This window comes from Alnus glutinosa, chromosome 1, assembly GCF_958979055.1.
Source record: "Alnus glutinosa chromosome 1, dhAlnGlut1.1, whole genome shotgun sequence".
Taxonomy (NCBI): domain Eukaryota; kingdom Viridiplantae; phylum Streptophyta; class Magnoliopsida; order Fagales; family Betulaceae; genus Alnus; species Alnus glutinosa.
This window is the reverse complement of record NC_084886.1, coordinates 52,425,353-52,443,864: the sequence shown is the minus strand read 5'-3', so window position 1 is coordinate 52,443,864 and position 18,512 is coordinate 52,425,353. Positions and strand designations below refer to the sequence as shown.

Below are 18,512 nucleotides of genomic sequence, written 5' to 3'. Positions count from 1 at the left end.
CGATCATTGAATCCTTTACATAACAAAAGTATGGCTATATAAAATGTGTTACATACGACACGACGCTATAAATATACCATTGTAACTAAATATTAACAACAATGTTAATACATAAATGGACTAAAGCTATAGCCCGACATTAAGCTCCAGCATAATTTACTCTCAATCCTTGATCAACACTTGCATCCATAGCATAGTCAATGTGATCGTGGTGGTAACCCCGTTTACATTGGCGAAATAATGAGTCCATAGTCTCAGTGAATATATAAATCACTAAGTGTTCGCATAGAGCTGACTTTTCTTTATTTATACTATACGTTTACAATATCAACTATTTTATAGATAATAAATACATATTTTTTTAAAAGTTTCGTAGCTGATGAAGTAAACATTGACAATTTATAAATACTTGAAATCATACTACTTAGCTGTGAATATATGATTATATTCCAATCTTGATCCACATGAAATTCATACAAATATATACTCATCTATACCATACATGTTTGTTTTTTTGGCATACCACATGAACTTCTTAATTTATTTTGATACAACAGTATGCGATTTATAATTTAAGCAAACCACTTTGAAGGATTTTCTATTTTTTTTCCAAAATATTAATTGAAATATTTACTACATTTTATCTCCCCCGACTTTCTTATGGTGTTACCGTGCGTGGTACACTAAAAGACCTGAGCAGCGGCAACAAGAGATGAGCCACGCTCTTTCGTTGCTGCCACTGTACCATCACTCATAGTTCCGCATACAGCACAAAACGACACAGTTTTATCGAAAACAATCAGAGCCCTTTATTTATAATTTTTTTTTCACGGTAGATATGCTGTGGTGAAAGTATTAATTTCATATTTGCAGTCATATAAGTAAGAAAAATGTTTGGTTTTTTTTTTTTTTTTTTTTTTTAAAAAAAAAAAACCGTTTCTTGTTCAATATCATACAAGAAATGCGACATTTGATTATCCAGACTGAATAATTAATTTATAAAATAAATAGGTAAAAGATAGAAAAAAATAAAAATAAAAATGAATGCATAATATCTGTCGAAGTCTAGCCCTTTAAACAAATTAAACCCATATGGTGTGCTTTAAAAAAAATTTAAAAATTAAGAAAAGAAACATGATGACGCAAAATAGTAAAGAAAACTTGGATTGTCGGCACATGCATTGTCTCATCAGCACGTCGCTTTTAAGAATTCTAATAAGTAATAACTGACAATAAAATTATAAAAAAATAATTTTACCGTTCACATGGCTGAATGACAGAATTCAAATCGAGGGTAAGCTGACAGTTGAGACTTGAGAGGACGAGACAAATTATGAACGTAGTAATTAGTACAACGTACAACAAATTAATGTAGAAGATGTATGACGCGCGCCGGTGAGCCTAGCACATCGTCTTAAACGAAGAACTCAGACAACTTGGCCAATGCAACATGAGAGGACCCCCCCTCCTTCACGGCTGTCATAGCGTCATCTCTCATGGCTGAAACCCTGTCTCTGACATCTTTCCCTGCTTCCGAGTCCATTAACTCTCTCACTCGCTTCTCCAACTCGGCCGCACTCACTGACCCGTCTTTCGACTCGTTCAGTGCCAACGCCACCTTCAACTCCTTAACCAATACTGACCTGTTCATCTTTTGCTCCGCATACAATGGCCAAGCAACCATCGGGACGCCGCCACAGACCGCTTCAAGCACTGAGTTCCACCCGCAGTGAGTCACGAACCCGCCCACGGAGTCATGACTCAGTACTGCCACCTGTGGAGCCCATTGCTTAACCACAAAACCCCTATCCTTGGTCCTTTCCAAGAAACCTTGCGGCAATAACTCATCCAAATTTGGCTCTTTGTTGTTATCGCACGGTGGATTTCTCACCACCCACATGAATCTCTGACCACTGTTTTCTAATCCTATTGCCATTTCTCTCAACTGTTTCGCCGAAAACAATCCCATGCTTCCGAAACACAGAAACACAACGCTTTGACTCGGTTGCGAGTTTAGCCAATTCAAACACTCGTGCTGATCATCTCCATTCTGGTTGCCGCTTGCTATCAAAGGTCCAATACAGAATATTGGCGGGGTTGGTCCGTCTGGAACACATAGTCCATCCGATAATGCCTTGAACGCTTTTCTCTCGAGCAGCTCAAAGGTGTTCACCATAAGTCCATTTGATTTGGCCATGTAGGTTGCTGTGTTCAAGAAATACTCATAAAGTTTAGAACTGCGATCTGAAATACCTTCCGGCATGACTGAAGCCGGGATAGAAGGTATGCCGGGAATATCAAGAGGCATATCATTGAGATCTTTAAAGCTTTTATCCAGGTTTTTATGGAGAGTAGGGAAATACAGAAAGGCGGTTAGACTGCTTGCGCTAGAGGTGTAGAAATAGTAGGTGGGGATGCTAAGGTTTGCGGCCACTTCGAAAGCAGCATCGCAGAAGAAATCAATGACAAAGGCTTTGAGTTCGGAGGTCTGGGAGATGGTTTGGAGGGTTTGGTGGACATTTGGGTTGTTGAGGCGTGGGAATAAGTACAATAATTCTAATGGGGAAGGAGTAGAAGGGACGTCGAGGATGGGGGGAAGACGGAGGAAGGTGATCGATGGGGTGGTGGCTTTCACGGCGGCCATGTATTGGGCGGTAGAGCTGGCTACGTATTGGGCGGTGGACGCAGAATCTGTGTTTTGTGTGTTTAAGACGAGGATTGTGATGGAGAAAGATGGGTGATGTTTCAGTATGAGCTTCCCAAGCTCTACCATGGCGATTAGGTGGCCTCTGCCTGGAGATGGGTATAGGACTATAACCTTCTCCATGTTCACAGAGATGAAAAGGGAAAAAGGGTGTGTAATGGGTTCTTGTTAGGAACAGTAGAGCAGTCTGCAAGTGTATATAAACAGGGAATTAGGATCTCTACACAATGTGAAATTATCAAAATATCCTTAGGTACAACCAACTGGAGCCTGGAGAGGATCCAAGTAGGCATGTATACGAGCCAAGCTCGAATGAGTAGTGGTTGTCCAAGCTCGGCTAGTTGAGAAAATTTATGAGCTCGATCCGCGTGACGGGTATTAGATATTAGATATAGAGCTTGGCTCGACTCGCGAAAAATAAAATTATGTCCAGCTCGAGCTCGAGCTTGATTTTTTGACGAGCCAAGTGTCTTATCGGGCACTCGGCTCACCCGGCTCGCGAGTAAAACGGCTTCTCAACCTCTTCTCCTTATTTCACCATCTTCTTATTTTCTTCTTCTCTGCAACACGGCCTCGTAGCCTCGATCTGCATTTTCTGTTCGGTAGCTCCCTTTTGATTCTTCACTCTCGAGTGCCTGTGAGACGAAGAGAAGAAAAAAATGGAAAGTTGGGCATATGCGAGACAGAGAGGAGAGGAGATCGAGGGAGACAACTTAGAAAAGAGAAGGCATTAGGTGTAAGGAGGAATAAAGAAAGAACAGAAGGAAGCTGCTGGACAGGTGAAGGCGTGAAGTGTTCAACCCTTGGACAGTGTGTTCAATCCTTGGACAGTGTGTGCGACGTGCGTGAGAAGATTAGTGTGGAGAGTAGAAGCTGGACACCTGGCATGGATAAAGCAGCTGAATGTGATGGTCCATATGGAGAACAGCTAAGCTAACTCACTGTTTTAGTATTGAAGCAAGCCTTCATTTCATATGAGAGTATGAGTGTATTAGTGGTTGTTGACTTGTTGTAAACTTGTAAACAATTTTTTTTTTTTTTTTTCTCCTAAACACAGCATGTAGCGTCAGAAGTTTGTTGAAAAGTCAAGGGTCATCATACCATTCTACAAACTTAGACAACTAGTGTATACTGTGTCTTGCTTTTTCAAACTTCAAAGGGGTAATTAAAAACAAAAAAAAAAAAATGAAATAAAAAAATAATAGAGGAAAGGGCCAAAAAAAAAAAAGGCTCAAAGCAATATTGTGCACTGTACACGTACAAGGACATAGTGTGCAGAGGAGCGAAAAATGGGGGTGGGAGGATTTGGAGGGATTTCCAAATAGTTTTGTTAGAAAAATTCAGACAAATTGGCTTGGAAAAACTTAATTTTTTTTTTAAAAAAATAAATCAAATAACGAAAAAAATTAAAACAACAAAAAATAACGATTTTTTTTAAATAAAAAATAAAAAAATTACTGAAAATTATAAAAACATGTTTTTGAAAGAAAGAAAAAAAAACAAAATAAAATAAAAACCAGTTTTTTATTAAATTAAAAAAAACGAAAAAGAACAATTTTTTTTAAAAAAAAAAAAAAACCAAAAAAAAAAACTGAAATATTATTTTTAAAAAAAATAAATAAATAAACAAACAAAAATTATTTTTTAGGGGAATAATGACATTTTTTTGTAGTTTAATGGGGACATTGACATAATTGGTAGTTTGTGAGGTACATTGACAATGATGTGATAGTTTGAGGAGGTTAAGTGTACTTTTCCCTTAAAAATTTAAAAAATTATTATTTATACTTAAAAATAATTAATTCTAACTTATAAGTTACATATTGATATAATTATACATTTATACTTAATTAGATAATCTGTTAAATGTTAATCATAAATCCATAATTGATATTTACACAAATTACATTTAATCATTATTCATTAATTCATAAGCTCAAGAGTAAAAGTTTACAAATTATTTATTATATTTAAACTATAATAATAATTTAATCGTACTTAATTATTATTTTATACTTAAGTTAGAAGTATCAAGTATATATCAAAATTATCTAAGTAACAAGATACTTAATCATTATAAATTTATAATTTATATTAGTTACTTGGTGTGAATTGTATACTTATGAGTCATGACTTAAGTAGTTATATGACTATGTCATTATATGGTTATAATAATTTATTGTTATATCTTAATTTTTAATTATATATAATTATGAATTATGATTCATATCATATAATATGAGATTATTTATGATATGATATGAAAATTATGAATCATACTTAATTACTTATCCTAACTTTATTAGTAGCTAATAATAACATTTATATGACATGATACAACTAAAATTGATAGAATTTAGATAACACTTAATTATAAAATGATACAAAATAAGTATTTTTTATATGATTATTACATAATACATTGTGCCATATAAGATGAGATTTAATATCATATAAATGGTCAGATCATGCTTAAATTGAATCAAATGAATTGTTTAATCACATCATTTATTGTTGTTACATCATAGTAAACTATTATAACTTATATCACACTTAATCATATAATAATATAAAATAAGTATTATTTATATGATTGTTACATTATATAATAAAGATATAATGTGCTATATCACTAAAAATTTAATATCATATAAATGTTAGATCATATGCATTTCATATAAATTCTAGTGATAATAAATATGATCATATAATCTAATGATATGAATTTTAATAATTATACTCAATTTGTGATTATAAGAAACACATTGTTGATTTTAATGCTAATCAATTGATATGGGGTTATACCAATTACATTGTCATTGTATAAGATATGATTATTTGAATAATAGATTAAGTATCAAGATTTTCATTAAATTATATGATTAACAATTTATTGTTAATTCAAAAATCATTAGATATTTAATTATTAGACTTAGAGTCTTAGTCTCTTAGATCATATAAGATATAATCAATTTAATTATTTTTTTATAATTAAATTATATATTATATAGATACTTATAAATATAACTAATAATTATATATTGTATAACAATAATTAATTATTGTTAATTAATAAGTGATATATATTTATTAATAAATATGTATATTAATAAATATATACGAGTCGAGCTAATAAGCGAACCGAGCCTTTTTACGAGTATGTTTGCGAACTATAAATGACCGAGCCGGGTTTTATACGGGTATGTATCGTTTAATAATCGAGTATATTTTTATGTCCACGAGTAGCTTATTTAATAACTGAATCGCGCACGAGCCGAGCCTTATCGAGCTGAACCTGAGCGAGCTCACTGGTAGCTTTGCTTCGTTTACATCCCTAGATCCAAGTCCATAAACAGGATGGAAGTTATTATGCACAACCATATTGTACAATTATTCTGCTACCGAAATACATCGGGTGGATCCATGCATCTAGATCCTACATGTAAGTCTCACTCAATGTCTTGGGAGTGTAAAATAGTTTTTTTTTTTTTGGAAAAAGTAGGTTTAAAATAGTTGTGCAAAAAGTTTTAATTTTATTATTTCTCTAATGAGGATGTTGGTAAAAATAGTAAACAACTTTTAACTCTAACTCTGCCAAATATATATATATATATATATATATTGGCTTAGTAAAAAATATACAGTAATTTTTTCAAATATCTATATTTAAGTCTAAATTTTTATAAGAAAAAGAGAAAAAGTATAATCAAATTTGAAAGTTAAATTTTTCCAAACCGTTCAAGCCTAAAAACCATCCAAATTACATAATTTGAAAATTTACAATTTTCTTTGAAATTGTATGAGATCCTGAACTAGGGTTATAAGCTTTTTATAGTAGAATCAATCGATTATCAATGAAACAGAATAAGATATTCAAGATTGTTGAATCGGGCCGTTGAGCTTCTGACCTCTTTTATTGGACACGAATTGGTATTTCAAATAAGAAGATCAACGGAAGCTTTTATGGTATTAGAAATAGTACCCTATAAGACATATTTTAAGAGCTGTTCATATGAGCAGAGTGTCACTGTTGCACCACAACAAATCCATCCAACAACGTGATGCTTCTGCAACTCAAATCCATTAACCTAGCTTTGATAGCATTTGTTTGATTGGGCATTTGACCTTCTTATCTAAAACCTATTGGTGTAAAATGAAGAAAGTCAAAACTTTTTATGATGTTTGAAACTACACCCTACAAAATATATTCTGAGAGCTGTCCACATGAGCAGAGTAACAATATTAAACCCCAACAAAGATAATAATACCAGAAGCATTACAACATTAATGTGAAGAGAGAGATATTGGCAAAAGATGAGACCAAACATTTTTCTATTGTAAAACATGCACTACAACTAAAAATGGTAAAAATCCATTTCCTCAACCTTTTTGGAAATTGGATGTCTAAGAGTTTGCATCTCTAAGCAGTAATAATCAAAATAGCTATCGAAAAATATCTTATTTTAGTTACTGCATGTAATAGTAATTGGTTTCACGCCTTCTAAAGATCTACTCTAAAACTGTGGATGATCTCCTCAGCAGGCAGCAGCTATAGGTGTATCAAGATTTTATGGTATTTCTATTTACGGTTTCTTAATTTGCTGTTGTTTTTACTCATCTATTAAAATATCTCTTATTTTTAAGCGTCGGATGAATAGCAAAAGTTCACTACGAAGGGATAGTGACTAGGCCTCTACAAACGTGGTGGTTATAACCGTTCCGTAACCGTTAATCACATAACCGTTTTCAAAAGCAGTTGTAAATAACCGCTAACCGCCTACCCATATAATATATATTGAAATATATATATATATATTAAAAATTTGTTTGTATATGGTTATTTGGATTTGTAATGTTTTGGTTTTGGATTTGGTTATTTGGATTTGTAACGTTTTGATTTTGGATTTGTTTGTATTTGGTTATTTAGATTTATAATGTTTTGGATTTGTATTTTTTTATTTGTATTTAGATTTGTTAATTTTGTACCAAAAGGTCCAAAAATTATTATTATTATTATTATTATTTTAAAAAAAAATTAAAACCTGCCCAAAAACCGGCCCAAAGCCCAAATTAAAAAGCAGTTTTCAAACTGCCGGTTATAAACATAATAACTGCAAACTGCCTAGGCAGAGGCCGTTGCGGTTGTTAAAATTCAATAACCGTCATAGGCAGTTGTGGTTAGCGATTTTAGCAAATAATAATCATTAATCGTAATCGCTTGTACATTCCTAATAGTGGCAATGGGGCAGTGGCACGATGTGAATAGTTCCAATGCCAAATACATTATAGATTTGCTAACGTCACTTTCGACCTATTAATTTTCTAAAGTCACATTGGAGCCAAAATTCAATTATAATCCATTATATATTTGTTGTGATTTTAAAAATTATATTAATTTTGAAAAACACATACACACACGCATATCATCTCCTTCTTCTTCTTCAGAGGGATGTTGGGTAAGGACTGTTTTATTATTTTGGTATGTAAAATAGTTTAATGTGATAAACAAATAAAAAAGTATATGTTTTTAAGACTCATTAATAAAATGCTTCAATTAGGAGTCAATTAAATCTTCTTCTTCTTCTTCAATTCAGAGAGGGATGTTGGGTAAGGACTGTTTTATTATTTTGGTATGAAAAATAGTTTAATGTGATAAACAAATAAAAAAGTATCTGTTTTTAAGACTCATTAATAAAATGCTTCAATTAGGAGTCAATTAAATCTTCTTCTTTTTCTTCAATTCAGAGAGGGATCTTGGGTAAGGACTGTTTTATTATTTTGGTATGAAAAATAGTTTAATGTGATAAACAAATAAAAAAGTATCTGTTTTTAAGACTCATTAATAAAATGCTTCAATTAAGAGTCAATTAAAAAAAATCTTCTTCTTCTTCTTCAATTCAGAGAGGGATGTTGGGTAAAGACTGTTTTATTATTTTGGTATGAAAAATAGTTTAATGTGATAAACAAATAAAAAAGTATCTGTTTTTAAGACTCATTAATAAAATGCTTCAATTAAGAGTCAATTAAGATTTTGACTATAGCCAATAAGTGAGCCTGTATTAAACATCGAATTATGATGATTGTTAAGAAATTTTAATAAAATGTATTCTAGAGATCAAAAAATTAGGAAAAATCCCAATACTTTCCTCCAACCACCATCAACCATTGGATCTATAACAACCATATATCGTTTGTCATAAAATCTAGCGATTTTTTCCTCTACGAGCAAAGTTTCCTTTTGAGCGTGATAATGGAGGAGGGGAGCCTCCCCAGTAGGTTTGTGGTAGGTTTTTGTTTATAAATAAGTTTTTATCTCTTTTTGGGGGACGTCTGCAACTGAAGAGGTGAAGGGTTGTGCTTTGTCTTGTCCTGGTTCGGGAGGGAGACGTGGTTTTTTTCTTTTGGTAGGGTGTAATGGCGGATGTTTTCTCTCGATTCGTGGCGCACGGTGTCTGATATCTAATAGGAGTTCGTGATAAGCCATTGCTGGTTTTGTTTGGCCACGTGAATGACGAAATTGCATTGGTCCAGGATTTGGGTTCTTTCATGAATTTTATTTTTAAAATTCAAAAAGTAGTAGGAGACCACCTCACCGCACAAATAAGGCAGTGAAAATGAACATGAATTGTACAAATTGTACATGAATTATGTCTGTTACGTCGTTGTCATAGTATTTATATTGAACTTTTTAAAATTTCTTTAAAACAAAACTTTTTTTGACGTCCACAAATACAATTGTGACACCCAGTACAAGAACAAAACGACAACAATCAAGTGGGCTGCAGAGAGATATTACAAAATGACAAAAATCGAGTAGACTATAGAAAGATATTTGAACAATTTGAGGACCAACTTGATTGAAAAGCATTTGTATTGAAAGAATAGATTAGAAGGTTTGCATTCCTAAGTCATGAAGCCATCACAAAGAACAAACTGTCCAGTCTGTGCTGAACGAAAATTGTTTTGTACTTGATGCTTCCTTTTTCTTCACTTGACCATGAAAAAAAAATTAAAAATCTGTCGAGTCCGTCTAAGAGGGTCATGGCTTTGGGAAGGTTCAATTTACTATTAATATGAGTGTGTACAAAGTGTATACAAAACCTTAATAGTAATTGCACTATGAAAATTGTTTGACTCATTAATATAACCAAGCAAATGAGTCAAATGACCTAAAAGTCAGTGTGTTTTATTATGTAAAATGTTTCTTTTTTATTTTGTACATATTTTTTTCTCTTTTTCTTAAAAGAAAAAAAGAAAAAAAAAAATCTACCATTGAATTAGATCTAATGATAAATTTGCATATCTTTTGTACGGGTCGGAGATTGACAAGAGATTTATGAAAATGGAACTAAACATTTCTCTTTAATTGTCTCTATATGTAACAAATGTTAGGACGTCTTTTAAAAAATTTAAAATTATGTACACTGTTACATGTATCAATTTTGACTATAAAATGAATAATATCTTTTTCATTTGCAAATAAGAAAATCCTTGAACTGTTGAGCATATATAGTAGTTTTGAGTATTTTATATGAATTGCTTATAGATCTACAGAAATGCTATTTTGTATTCTCTTTTCCTTCTTTAATCATTCTCTATTTACGTAGCATTGTCAATTCACCATTGAATATATGTTTTTTTTTCTTTTTAATTAGGATTGATAATGCCATGTCAATGGAAAAGGACAAGAGGAGAATACCAAGTAGCATATCTCATCCATCTAATGGTAATTTTGAAAAGTGGGAGGATGAAAGATGGATAGAGAAGAAAAATAATCATTTCTCATTTTATATTTTGAATTGAATCCTAATGTCAAAATTCATAAAATACTCATATTTTTCTTAGGAAAAAAAAAGAAAAAGAAGAAGAGAGTGATTGTTACACTTCAGGTACACAATAATTACACTCCCAAGGCACATGGGATGGGTCCATTGGGAGAGTGTACCACGCAGTACAATTATATAGTATATATATATGTAGCTTACTTTTTCTCAAAAGAAAGCAAGGATGCATGGATCCCCTTTATGGGCCCGAGCTAGGTTTGGATGCAAAGATGAGGGCGTAGGAAAGTAGCAATGTTTGATCATTAAAACTGGTGTGTACGTGAACTGTGAACTGTGAACTGCCAACGAAGTCATAATCATACCCTTGTAGATATATCAAAGAGTACTTATTATATATATATATATATATATGTGCATTGACGCAAAAGGTCAACGACTTTTCAAGCATATGTATGCAGTGACGCAAAAAGTTATTTATTTATTTTATAATTTTTATTTATTTAGAAAGAAGGTGGGTACATAGAAAAAATGTATACAGAAAATTTTTAATCCTTCAATCTATTCAAAGTTCAAACGGATTATTTTATAAAAAGCAAAGACCCAATTGTTGCAGAGTCTTTCGTATGAAACACGTTGGCAAATAAACTATTCCATTATTGAACGAGGTAAGAATATGAATCCCCCTTCTTTCGCTTAGAAAACATTAAAATGAACGACTAATACACTCGAAAGTCGAACTTTACAAGTTTCTCTTTTCCCTATTTAAACGCATGGTTCCTCGGAGCCAGAGGAACCAAATTAACATCCTGTGAACATGGAGGAGGTCATAGTCCTATACCCGTCTCCAGGCAGAGGCCACCTACTCGCCATGGTAGAGCTTGGCAAGCTCATACTGAAACATCACCCATCTTTCTCCATCACAATCCTCATCTTAGACACACACAATATACCTAATGCCTCATCCGCTCAATACGTGGCCAGCTCTACCGCCCAATACATAGCTGCCGTCAACGCCACCACTCCATCCATCAAATTTCACCGCCTCCCCCCCGTCTCCGACGTCCCTTCTACTTTCCCGGCATATGAGTCAGGCTTCTTACTCCCACGCCTCAACAACCCAAATCTCCACCAAGCCCTCCAAACCATCTCCCAGACCTCCAAACTCAAAGCCTTTATCATTGACTTCTTCTGTGATGCTGCTTTCCAAGTAGCCGCAAACCTTAGCATCCCCACCTACTATTTCTTCACCTCCAGCGCAAGCACTCTAACCGCCTTTCTATACCTCCCCACTCTCCATAAAAGCCTGGATAAAAGCTTCAAAGATCTCAACCATGATATGCTTATTGATATTCCAGGCTCACCGTCTATCCCGGTTTCAGACATGCCGAAAAATTTGTCCGATCGTAGTTCTAAAGTGTATGAGTATTTCTTAAACACAGCAACCCACATGGCCAAATCAAATGGACTTATTGTAAATACGTTTGACCTGCTCGAAGGAAAAGCTATTGGAGCAATATCGGATGGGCTATGTGTGACAGATGGCCCAACTCCGCCAATATTCTGTATTGGACCTTTGATATCAAGCAGCAATCAAGATGGAGAAAATCAGCATGAGTGCTTGAATTGGCTCAACTCGCAACCAAGTCAAAGCGTCGTGTTTCTGTCTTTTGGAAGCATGGGATTGTTTTCGGCAAAACAGTTGCATGAAATATCCGTAGGATTAGAAAATAGCGGCCAAAGGTTCTTGTGGGTAGTAAGAAATCCGCCACCAGATAACAACAAAGAGCCAAATTTGGATGAGTTGTTGCCAAACGGTTTCTTGGAAAGGACCAAGGAGAGGGGTTTTGTGGTGAAGCAATGGGCTCCACAGGTGGAGATACTGAGTCACAGCTCGGTAGGTGGGTTCGTGACTCACTGCGGGTGGAACTCAGTGCTTGAAGCGGTGTCTAGCGGCTTGCCGATGGTTGGGTGGCCTTTGTATGCGGAACAAAGGTTGACCAGGTTGGCCTTGGTGAAGGAATTTAAGGTGGCGTTGGCAGTGAATGAGTCGGAAGACGGGTTGGTGAGTGCGGGCGAGTTGGAGAAGCGAGTGAGGGAGTTAATGTACTCGGAAGCAGGCAAAGTGGTGAGACAGAAGGTTTTAGCCATGAGAGATGCTGCCGTGGCAGCCGTGGAAGAGGGAGGGTCCGCTCATGTTGCATTTGGCAAGTTGGCTGAGTCGTGGATCACGACAACGTGCTAGTGACACATGCTTCGTATATATTTAAAAAATAAATAAATGACCCTGAGTGGAAAGGTAGCATTTCTGTAAAAAAGAAAATTAAAATAATAATCCAATTAGTTTTTGCGATTGTAATTTGTAATAGTGAGCACTTGATGCAGATACAGATAGGGGTGGACAAATTATTTGCCTATCACCTACCGCCTACTGCCTATTGCTTATCGATCACTTATCGAACCGAACCGCTTACCGACTAATTTTTGGTTCGGTAGTCAGTATAAAATTTTATTTCGAAAGCTGATTTGGTAACTGAGCCGAGCCGAACCGCCTTTTAAGCGGTAACCAAACCGAACTGAACCGCCGTTTAAGCGGTAACCGAACCGCCTTTGATTTCGAACCGATTAACCGAACAGACATAAAACGAAACGACGTCTTTTTAGTAAAAACGAAACGACGTCGTTTTAGTAAAAACGAAACATTTGATCCTATTTTTTTCCTTTAAAAAAATCAAAACGACGTCGTTTCATTACTCATGTTAACCGAATATTAACCGATTTAACCGACCACCTATTAACCGTTTTACCGACTTAACCAATCGTCTATTAACCATTTTACCGACTTAAAAATAATATTATTTTTGGAATGTGTCCGAGTTTATGGTTAGTTTTGTGTTTCTATTCTTTCTTTCTTTTCTTTTTTTTTTTTTTCTTTTTTTTTTTTTTTTGAAGCTGGCATGTATTAAACGGAAGAAAAATACACATCAGACTCGGACGAGACCAACCCCAACACACAGGAGGGGAAAGAGTTTAACCACACACGGCTTTGAGGGTGAGAAATAGCATATTTGGCTAAGGAGTGGGCAACCTTATTCCCTTCACGCTTAACATGAGCAAAAGACCAGCAATCAAATCTTCTTAAGAGGACTCGAATATCGCCTATCAAATTGCCGAGGTGCCCAGCATCTTCATTAGCCCAGCTCTCTTAAGGCAAGGCCTACTAAAGTATATATTAATTGAGATACGACATCTTGTCTAGAAATGATTTTTTTCCTCTGGTTATTTCTTCCAATTTTTTTTTTTTTTTTTTTTCAAAATTACTATTAAATATGTGAGCAAAATAATTATTATCGAATATATTCTCAAATCTTAATAATTATTTTTAAATATTTAAATAGATACTTTTTGAGCCATCGGCCTAGAGGCCCAATAGGCCAGCTCTTTGTCATTCTGAAAGGTTTCCCACATTTTGGATGTTGAAAACGAAACTTTTTATGTTGGTCAATGTTGGGATATGGGCTGGCAAGGCCCCACGAGTTATGAGAATCTCCTAACTTTAAATATAAATCATGTCTCAACTAAGGTAAACATAGGATTAAGTGTAGGATTAACTACTATACACTTGAAAGTTGGATCATGGTATAAAAACTGATGGGAGATAGTTACAAATAAACTATTATAAAAGGTAACTCGCGATAAAAGAGATTTTTGACTCTTGCTCAGTACTTGATTAATTTATTACTCTTTCTCCAAATATATATATATATATATATATATATATATATATATATATATATATATATATATATATATATATATATATATATATATATATATATATATATATATATATATATATATATATATATATATATATATTAAATTTTATTATTTTTTAATTGAAAAAATGACACATGGTCAAGGTATCATGAGAATATTTCGCCAAATTGAGTATTTTTGGCACTTTTTAGTAGTTTGGGAGACTAGAGTCTAAGAATTGGTAATTTGAAGACTACTTCCAAAACGGTTGGTAGTTTGAGGGGCTTAAATAATTTTTTTCCTAATTTGATTAGATTTTATAGCATTTAACAGTATATATGGTGCTATATCATACTATAATTTTATTCAATATTCATCTAACAAGACTGACGTGACATCATCAATTAACCATTCGATTAATCTTTGTTAAATAAAAAAAAAATATTTAATATAATGGTTGACATTTTAGACAATTGTACGATAAAAATATAGTATTTAATATTATTTTTTTAAAAATTTAAATGACGTGGCAACGTAGACAATATATACACAATATATTAGATGTCGTAAAATTTAATATAGATCATAAAATAATTCATCTTTATTTCACTTGAATTGACGTGACAACGTAGTATTATGATTCTCTCAAATTATTTGTTCAAATTCTATTTTCGGACAAGTGATTGTGAGAGACTCACTTATGAGACCAAGCTGTCCGAATAAGTAATTAAACAACCTAATTTTTATTTGAGTCCTATAAATTGTCTCTCATACGCGTTTATATTAATTTTTTTCAAATTCAAAGAAATAATTTAAAAGAATCTAATCTCGACAACGTAATCGTCAATACCACTTGTCCAACATGGGGGATAGATAGGCCGTAGGCGCAGTAGCGTCGTGCACAGCGAAGGGAAGTAGGCAACCCCACACACCCACAGGGGGTTCACGGGTGACTGCTAAAAGCGGAACCCGTGAGCGTGGCCCTGATTCAAGTTTAAGGCTTCAAGCAACAATCTTGGCATTTCGCCACCGGACAAACCGCTTTTCAGTAGGGCCAAAAGTTGAATTATTCGATGCATCTGTACGTACGACTGTACATCCATGCCCAAAACACCCGTGACTCCCTTCTTCTGGATAAACACTCGGAACATGATCCTGCCCAATACACTTTCTACGTCAGCCGCAGCGCCTCCATCACCCAAAGATTGGACCCCACCTAAATTAATCATGAATCCTTCTTTTCTTTTCTTTTCTTTTTTAACCTTGGACGGTTGGACCCCAATTTATTGCTAAATACAAAAAATTGAAGAATTTGAATAATATTGGAAATCTTTAGGCAGAGATCGAACCGTACAAAAAAATATTTCATCTTGTCAAAAAATCCGAGCGCACTTGTTTTATTCTGCGGGTCATTTCACTTTCATCATGTATAATAGAAGACAGCTCAAGCTTGAATTGGAGTTCCGTTTACCTGAATTTGGGTGTTTAGTGCAGTGGAAATGCGTCTTGATCCTTTCACAATAACATATGGCCTACATATGGATAAGAGAGGAATTAAAACGGTCGTCATTTATCTGCTTCTAAACAAACCCTTTGTGTTTAACATGGAGAGGATACTAGGAACGAAATCAATGAAGCAACTTCCTTTAATACTGTATTTCAATTATTTCTGTCAACAAATCGAAGCCCAAGGAACCATCACAGGAGCTTCAGTTCTTGAAAAACAAATGACCAAAAGAAAAAAAACATTACAGAGTAAATAATAATATGCGTGTGTGTCATCTTTTTGATCTTGAGACCCTTCTGATCAAAACCAGCAAGCAAAGCACGCGATAAAACACAAAGAAACCAATCAAGATGTAAATATTCGTCCATTTCTGCCTCTCATGGAGCCCTTTCTTCTGCAACACATCGGCTCCAGTCACCATGCACTCTTTGTTCTCTTCATACCATATCAAACACCTTGAGACGAGGCAAGAATACTCATTGATGAGGAGGGCGTCTAGTGCATACTTATACATTGAGAGGAAGTGCATGAAAAGCCAGTACTTTGGTAAACCCTCTGAGGAGATGAAGTAGCCAGAGAAGAGAAAGAAAGCCCCTAAGAGTATTGTCACGAGCGAAGTGCCAGCAATGTAGTTTGGGGCAAGAGAGCTCAAGAAGAGCACGAACGAGTTTGCCATTAAAACTATGACCCATATGACCAACACAAAGTATGCAAAAGCTTGCCATGAAGCACAAAGACCCACCAAGAAATAGACTGAGCTCGAATATATGATTGCGATTGCGAGCAAGTAAGGCAAGAAAACAAGGGTGTTAGCCATTAGATAAGAAGAGAGTCTATAAACCCCACTTGAAGTTTCTCTCAGAATTATTGGCCTTTCATTGATGAAGATTGGAAGGGTTTCAGTTGTGGAAGAGAGAAGGAAGGTGAGAGTGAAAGCGAAGAGACCGAACCTCTTTTCGATGCCTTGCTTGTCAAAACCAATATCAATGTAAATGGTTCCAAGAACCAGACCCACAACAAGAGCTTCCAATGCGTTTGTTAAAAGAAGCTGTCTGGTTCTGTAAACGATCTTCCAAAATCTGTTATAAAGGGTGAGGATCTCATGGACTCTAGAGCTCCTGTATCTTATTCTTTTTCCTTCAGTATCACAAGGAGAGGCTGTGGAGTTATTTGGTGATGGAGGGAGTGAAGGGGGTGTGATGGGCTTAAGCTCATTGAGTTGGCTTAGTATTTCCATGGAATATTCTAATGCATTGAGCTGTGGAGGAACAGTGAAGCCATTCGAGACCAATAATGACTGCAGTGAAGAAAGTGTGCCATGGTGCACCACCGTCCCTTTGGATAGCAGGAGGATTCTATCAATGGTAGAGAGGATCTTGAAGCTTGGTTGGTGTATCGACAAAATCACAGTGCGGTGGCGCGAAATAGCTATCGATTTAAGTGTTTGCATTACGTTGAAAGCTGACGAGCTGTCGAGGCCCGATGTGGGCTCGTCGAGAAGTAAAACTGCAGGGTCATGGAGAAGGCTTATGCCTATCGAGACTCGTCTACGTTCGCCACCCGACAGGCCATGCGCCAGCCTGGTGTTTGCTAAGTGTCCTAGCCTTAGCTCGGCGAGAAGAGAGGAGATAATGGTGGTAATATCGGATGTTTTAGGGACCAGGAGGCGAGCAGCAAAGGCGAAGGTCTCGGACACAGTTAGTAATGGAAGGCATGCATCGTGCTGGGGGACATAGGCGGAGAGTTTGCGGAATGACGAAGGGTTGAGAGGGGAAGAGTTGAGAAGAAGAGCGCCGTTTGTGGGTGAAGTTCGGGCGGCTAAGATGTCAAGGAGAGTAGATTTACCGGCTCCGCTGGGACCAACAATGGCCAAGATTTGAGATGGATGGGCAGTGAGAGAGACATCGCGGAGGATGAATGTGGGAGGAGTTGTGGTACAGGGTTTGAAGAGGAAGATCAGTGGTGCAATAGGATTAATGGACCCGGTGGCTGATTTAGTATAGGAGATCGAAGAGGCTGTTAACTTGTAGCTCTTGGCTCGTGGTGGCGGTGGCGGTGGCTTTGGTGATTGGTCTTCCATGGAAGTGGTGATGGGAAGGATGGAGAGAGAGCAAATGTGGGCAAATACAGCGAGGCGTGGGGAGATATGCTGTTGATGATACTTTCCATGAGTTTCCAGTAAAATGTTGGTGGAAGATAAGGAAGCAAGTGAGGGCTATAAAAAGTTTGTGGGGATGCGTCTAATTAGTAGTTCTATTAAATTGATTTCCCAAGAATCATGATTAAATTGAATATTAAAATTGGATTCCCAAGAGGTAGCTTAATCGACTGAAGATCATACCTCATGTTTAAATTGAATATTATTCAATTTGAATGTTGTTCGGTACTACACCAGTCTTTTACAAATTGGTATGACATTTTATAATTAAGCAAAATGTTAATTTAATTAAATAATAGTTAACTTGTTAATCATTTATACCCTCTTATTTATTTATCAATATTTATAAACTACCAAGGGTCCATTTGAATTTGATGTTTAAAAAGTGAAATTAAAAAACAGCAATTTTAAAATACAATTTTTAAACAATTGTGTCAATTAAGTGTTTAGTAAAATTATGGTTTGTCCTTTATAATCACAGCTTATCTTTTAAAACAATATATTTTTTCAAATATACTCCCTTGTTTGAGATTTAAAAACACGATTTTTTTTTTTTCTGCATTTTCAAATTAAAAGTTTAAAACACACAAATATTATATTATG

At 35.1% G+C, this 18,512-nt stretch overlaps 3 protein-coding genes across 3 annotated transcripts; 1 reads left to right on the top strand and 2 right to left on the bottom strand.

Moving 5' to 3' along the window:
* Positions 1-1,216: 1,216 nt before the first annotated feature.
* Positions 1,217-3,493, bottom strand: LOC133858262 (anthocyanidin 5,3-O-glucosyltransferase-like). Its single transcript, XM_062293692.1, has one exon. It carries the CDS (start codon positions 2,825-2,827, stop codon positions 1,415-1,417), a length of 1,413 nt encoding a protein of 470 aa, XP_062149676.1. The 5' UTR covers positions 2,828-3,493; the 3' UTR covers positions 1,217-1,414.
* Positions 3,494-11,231: 7,738 nt separating this feature from the next.
* LOC133858261 (anthocyanidin 5,3-O-glucosyltransferase-like) lies at positions 11,232-13,005 on the top strand. The gene has a single exon (XM_062293691.1). The coding sequence runs from the start codon at positions 11,303-11,305 to the stop codon at positions 12,728-12,730; it is 1,428 nt and encodes a 475-aa protein (XP_062149675.1). The 5' UTR covers positions 11,232-11,302; the 3' UTR covers positions 12,731-13,005.
* A 2,871-nt stretch (positions 13,006-15,876) lies between these two features.
* On the bottom strand, positions 15,877-17,920 carry LOC133858260 (ABC transporter G family member 8). The gene is given in 2 exon segments (XM_062293690.1): positions 15,877-17,852; positions 17,855-17,920. Coding segments are annotated over 2 exon segments (1,896 nt in total). The 3' UTR covers positions 15,877-16,022.
* Between the last annotated feature and the right edge of the window lie 592 nt (positions 17,921-18,512).

What these genes read in the sequence shown, in the direction of transcription:
- LOC133858262 (XM_062293692.1), bottom strand. Translation starts at nt 2,827, where the DNA reads ATGGAGAAGGTTATAGTCCTATACCCATCTCCAGGCAGAGGCCACCTA.
- LOC133858261 (XM_062293691.1), top strand. Translation starts at nt 11,303, where the DNA reads ATGGAGGAGGTCATAGTCCTATACCCGTCTCCAGGCAGAGGCCACCTA.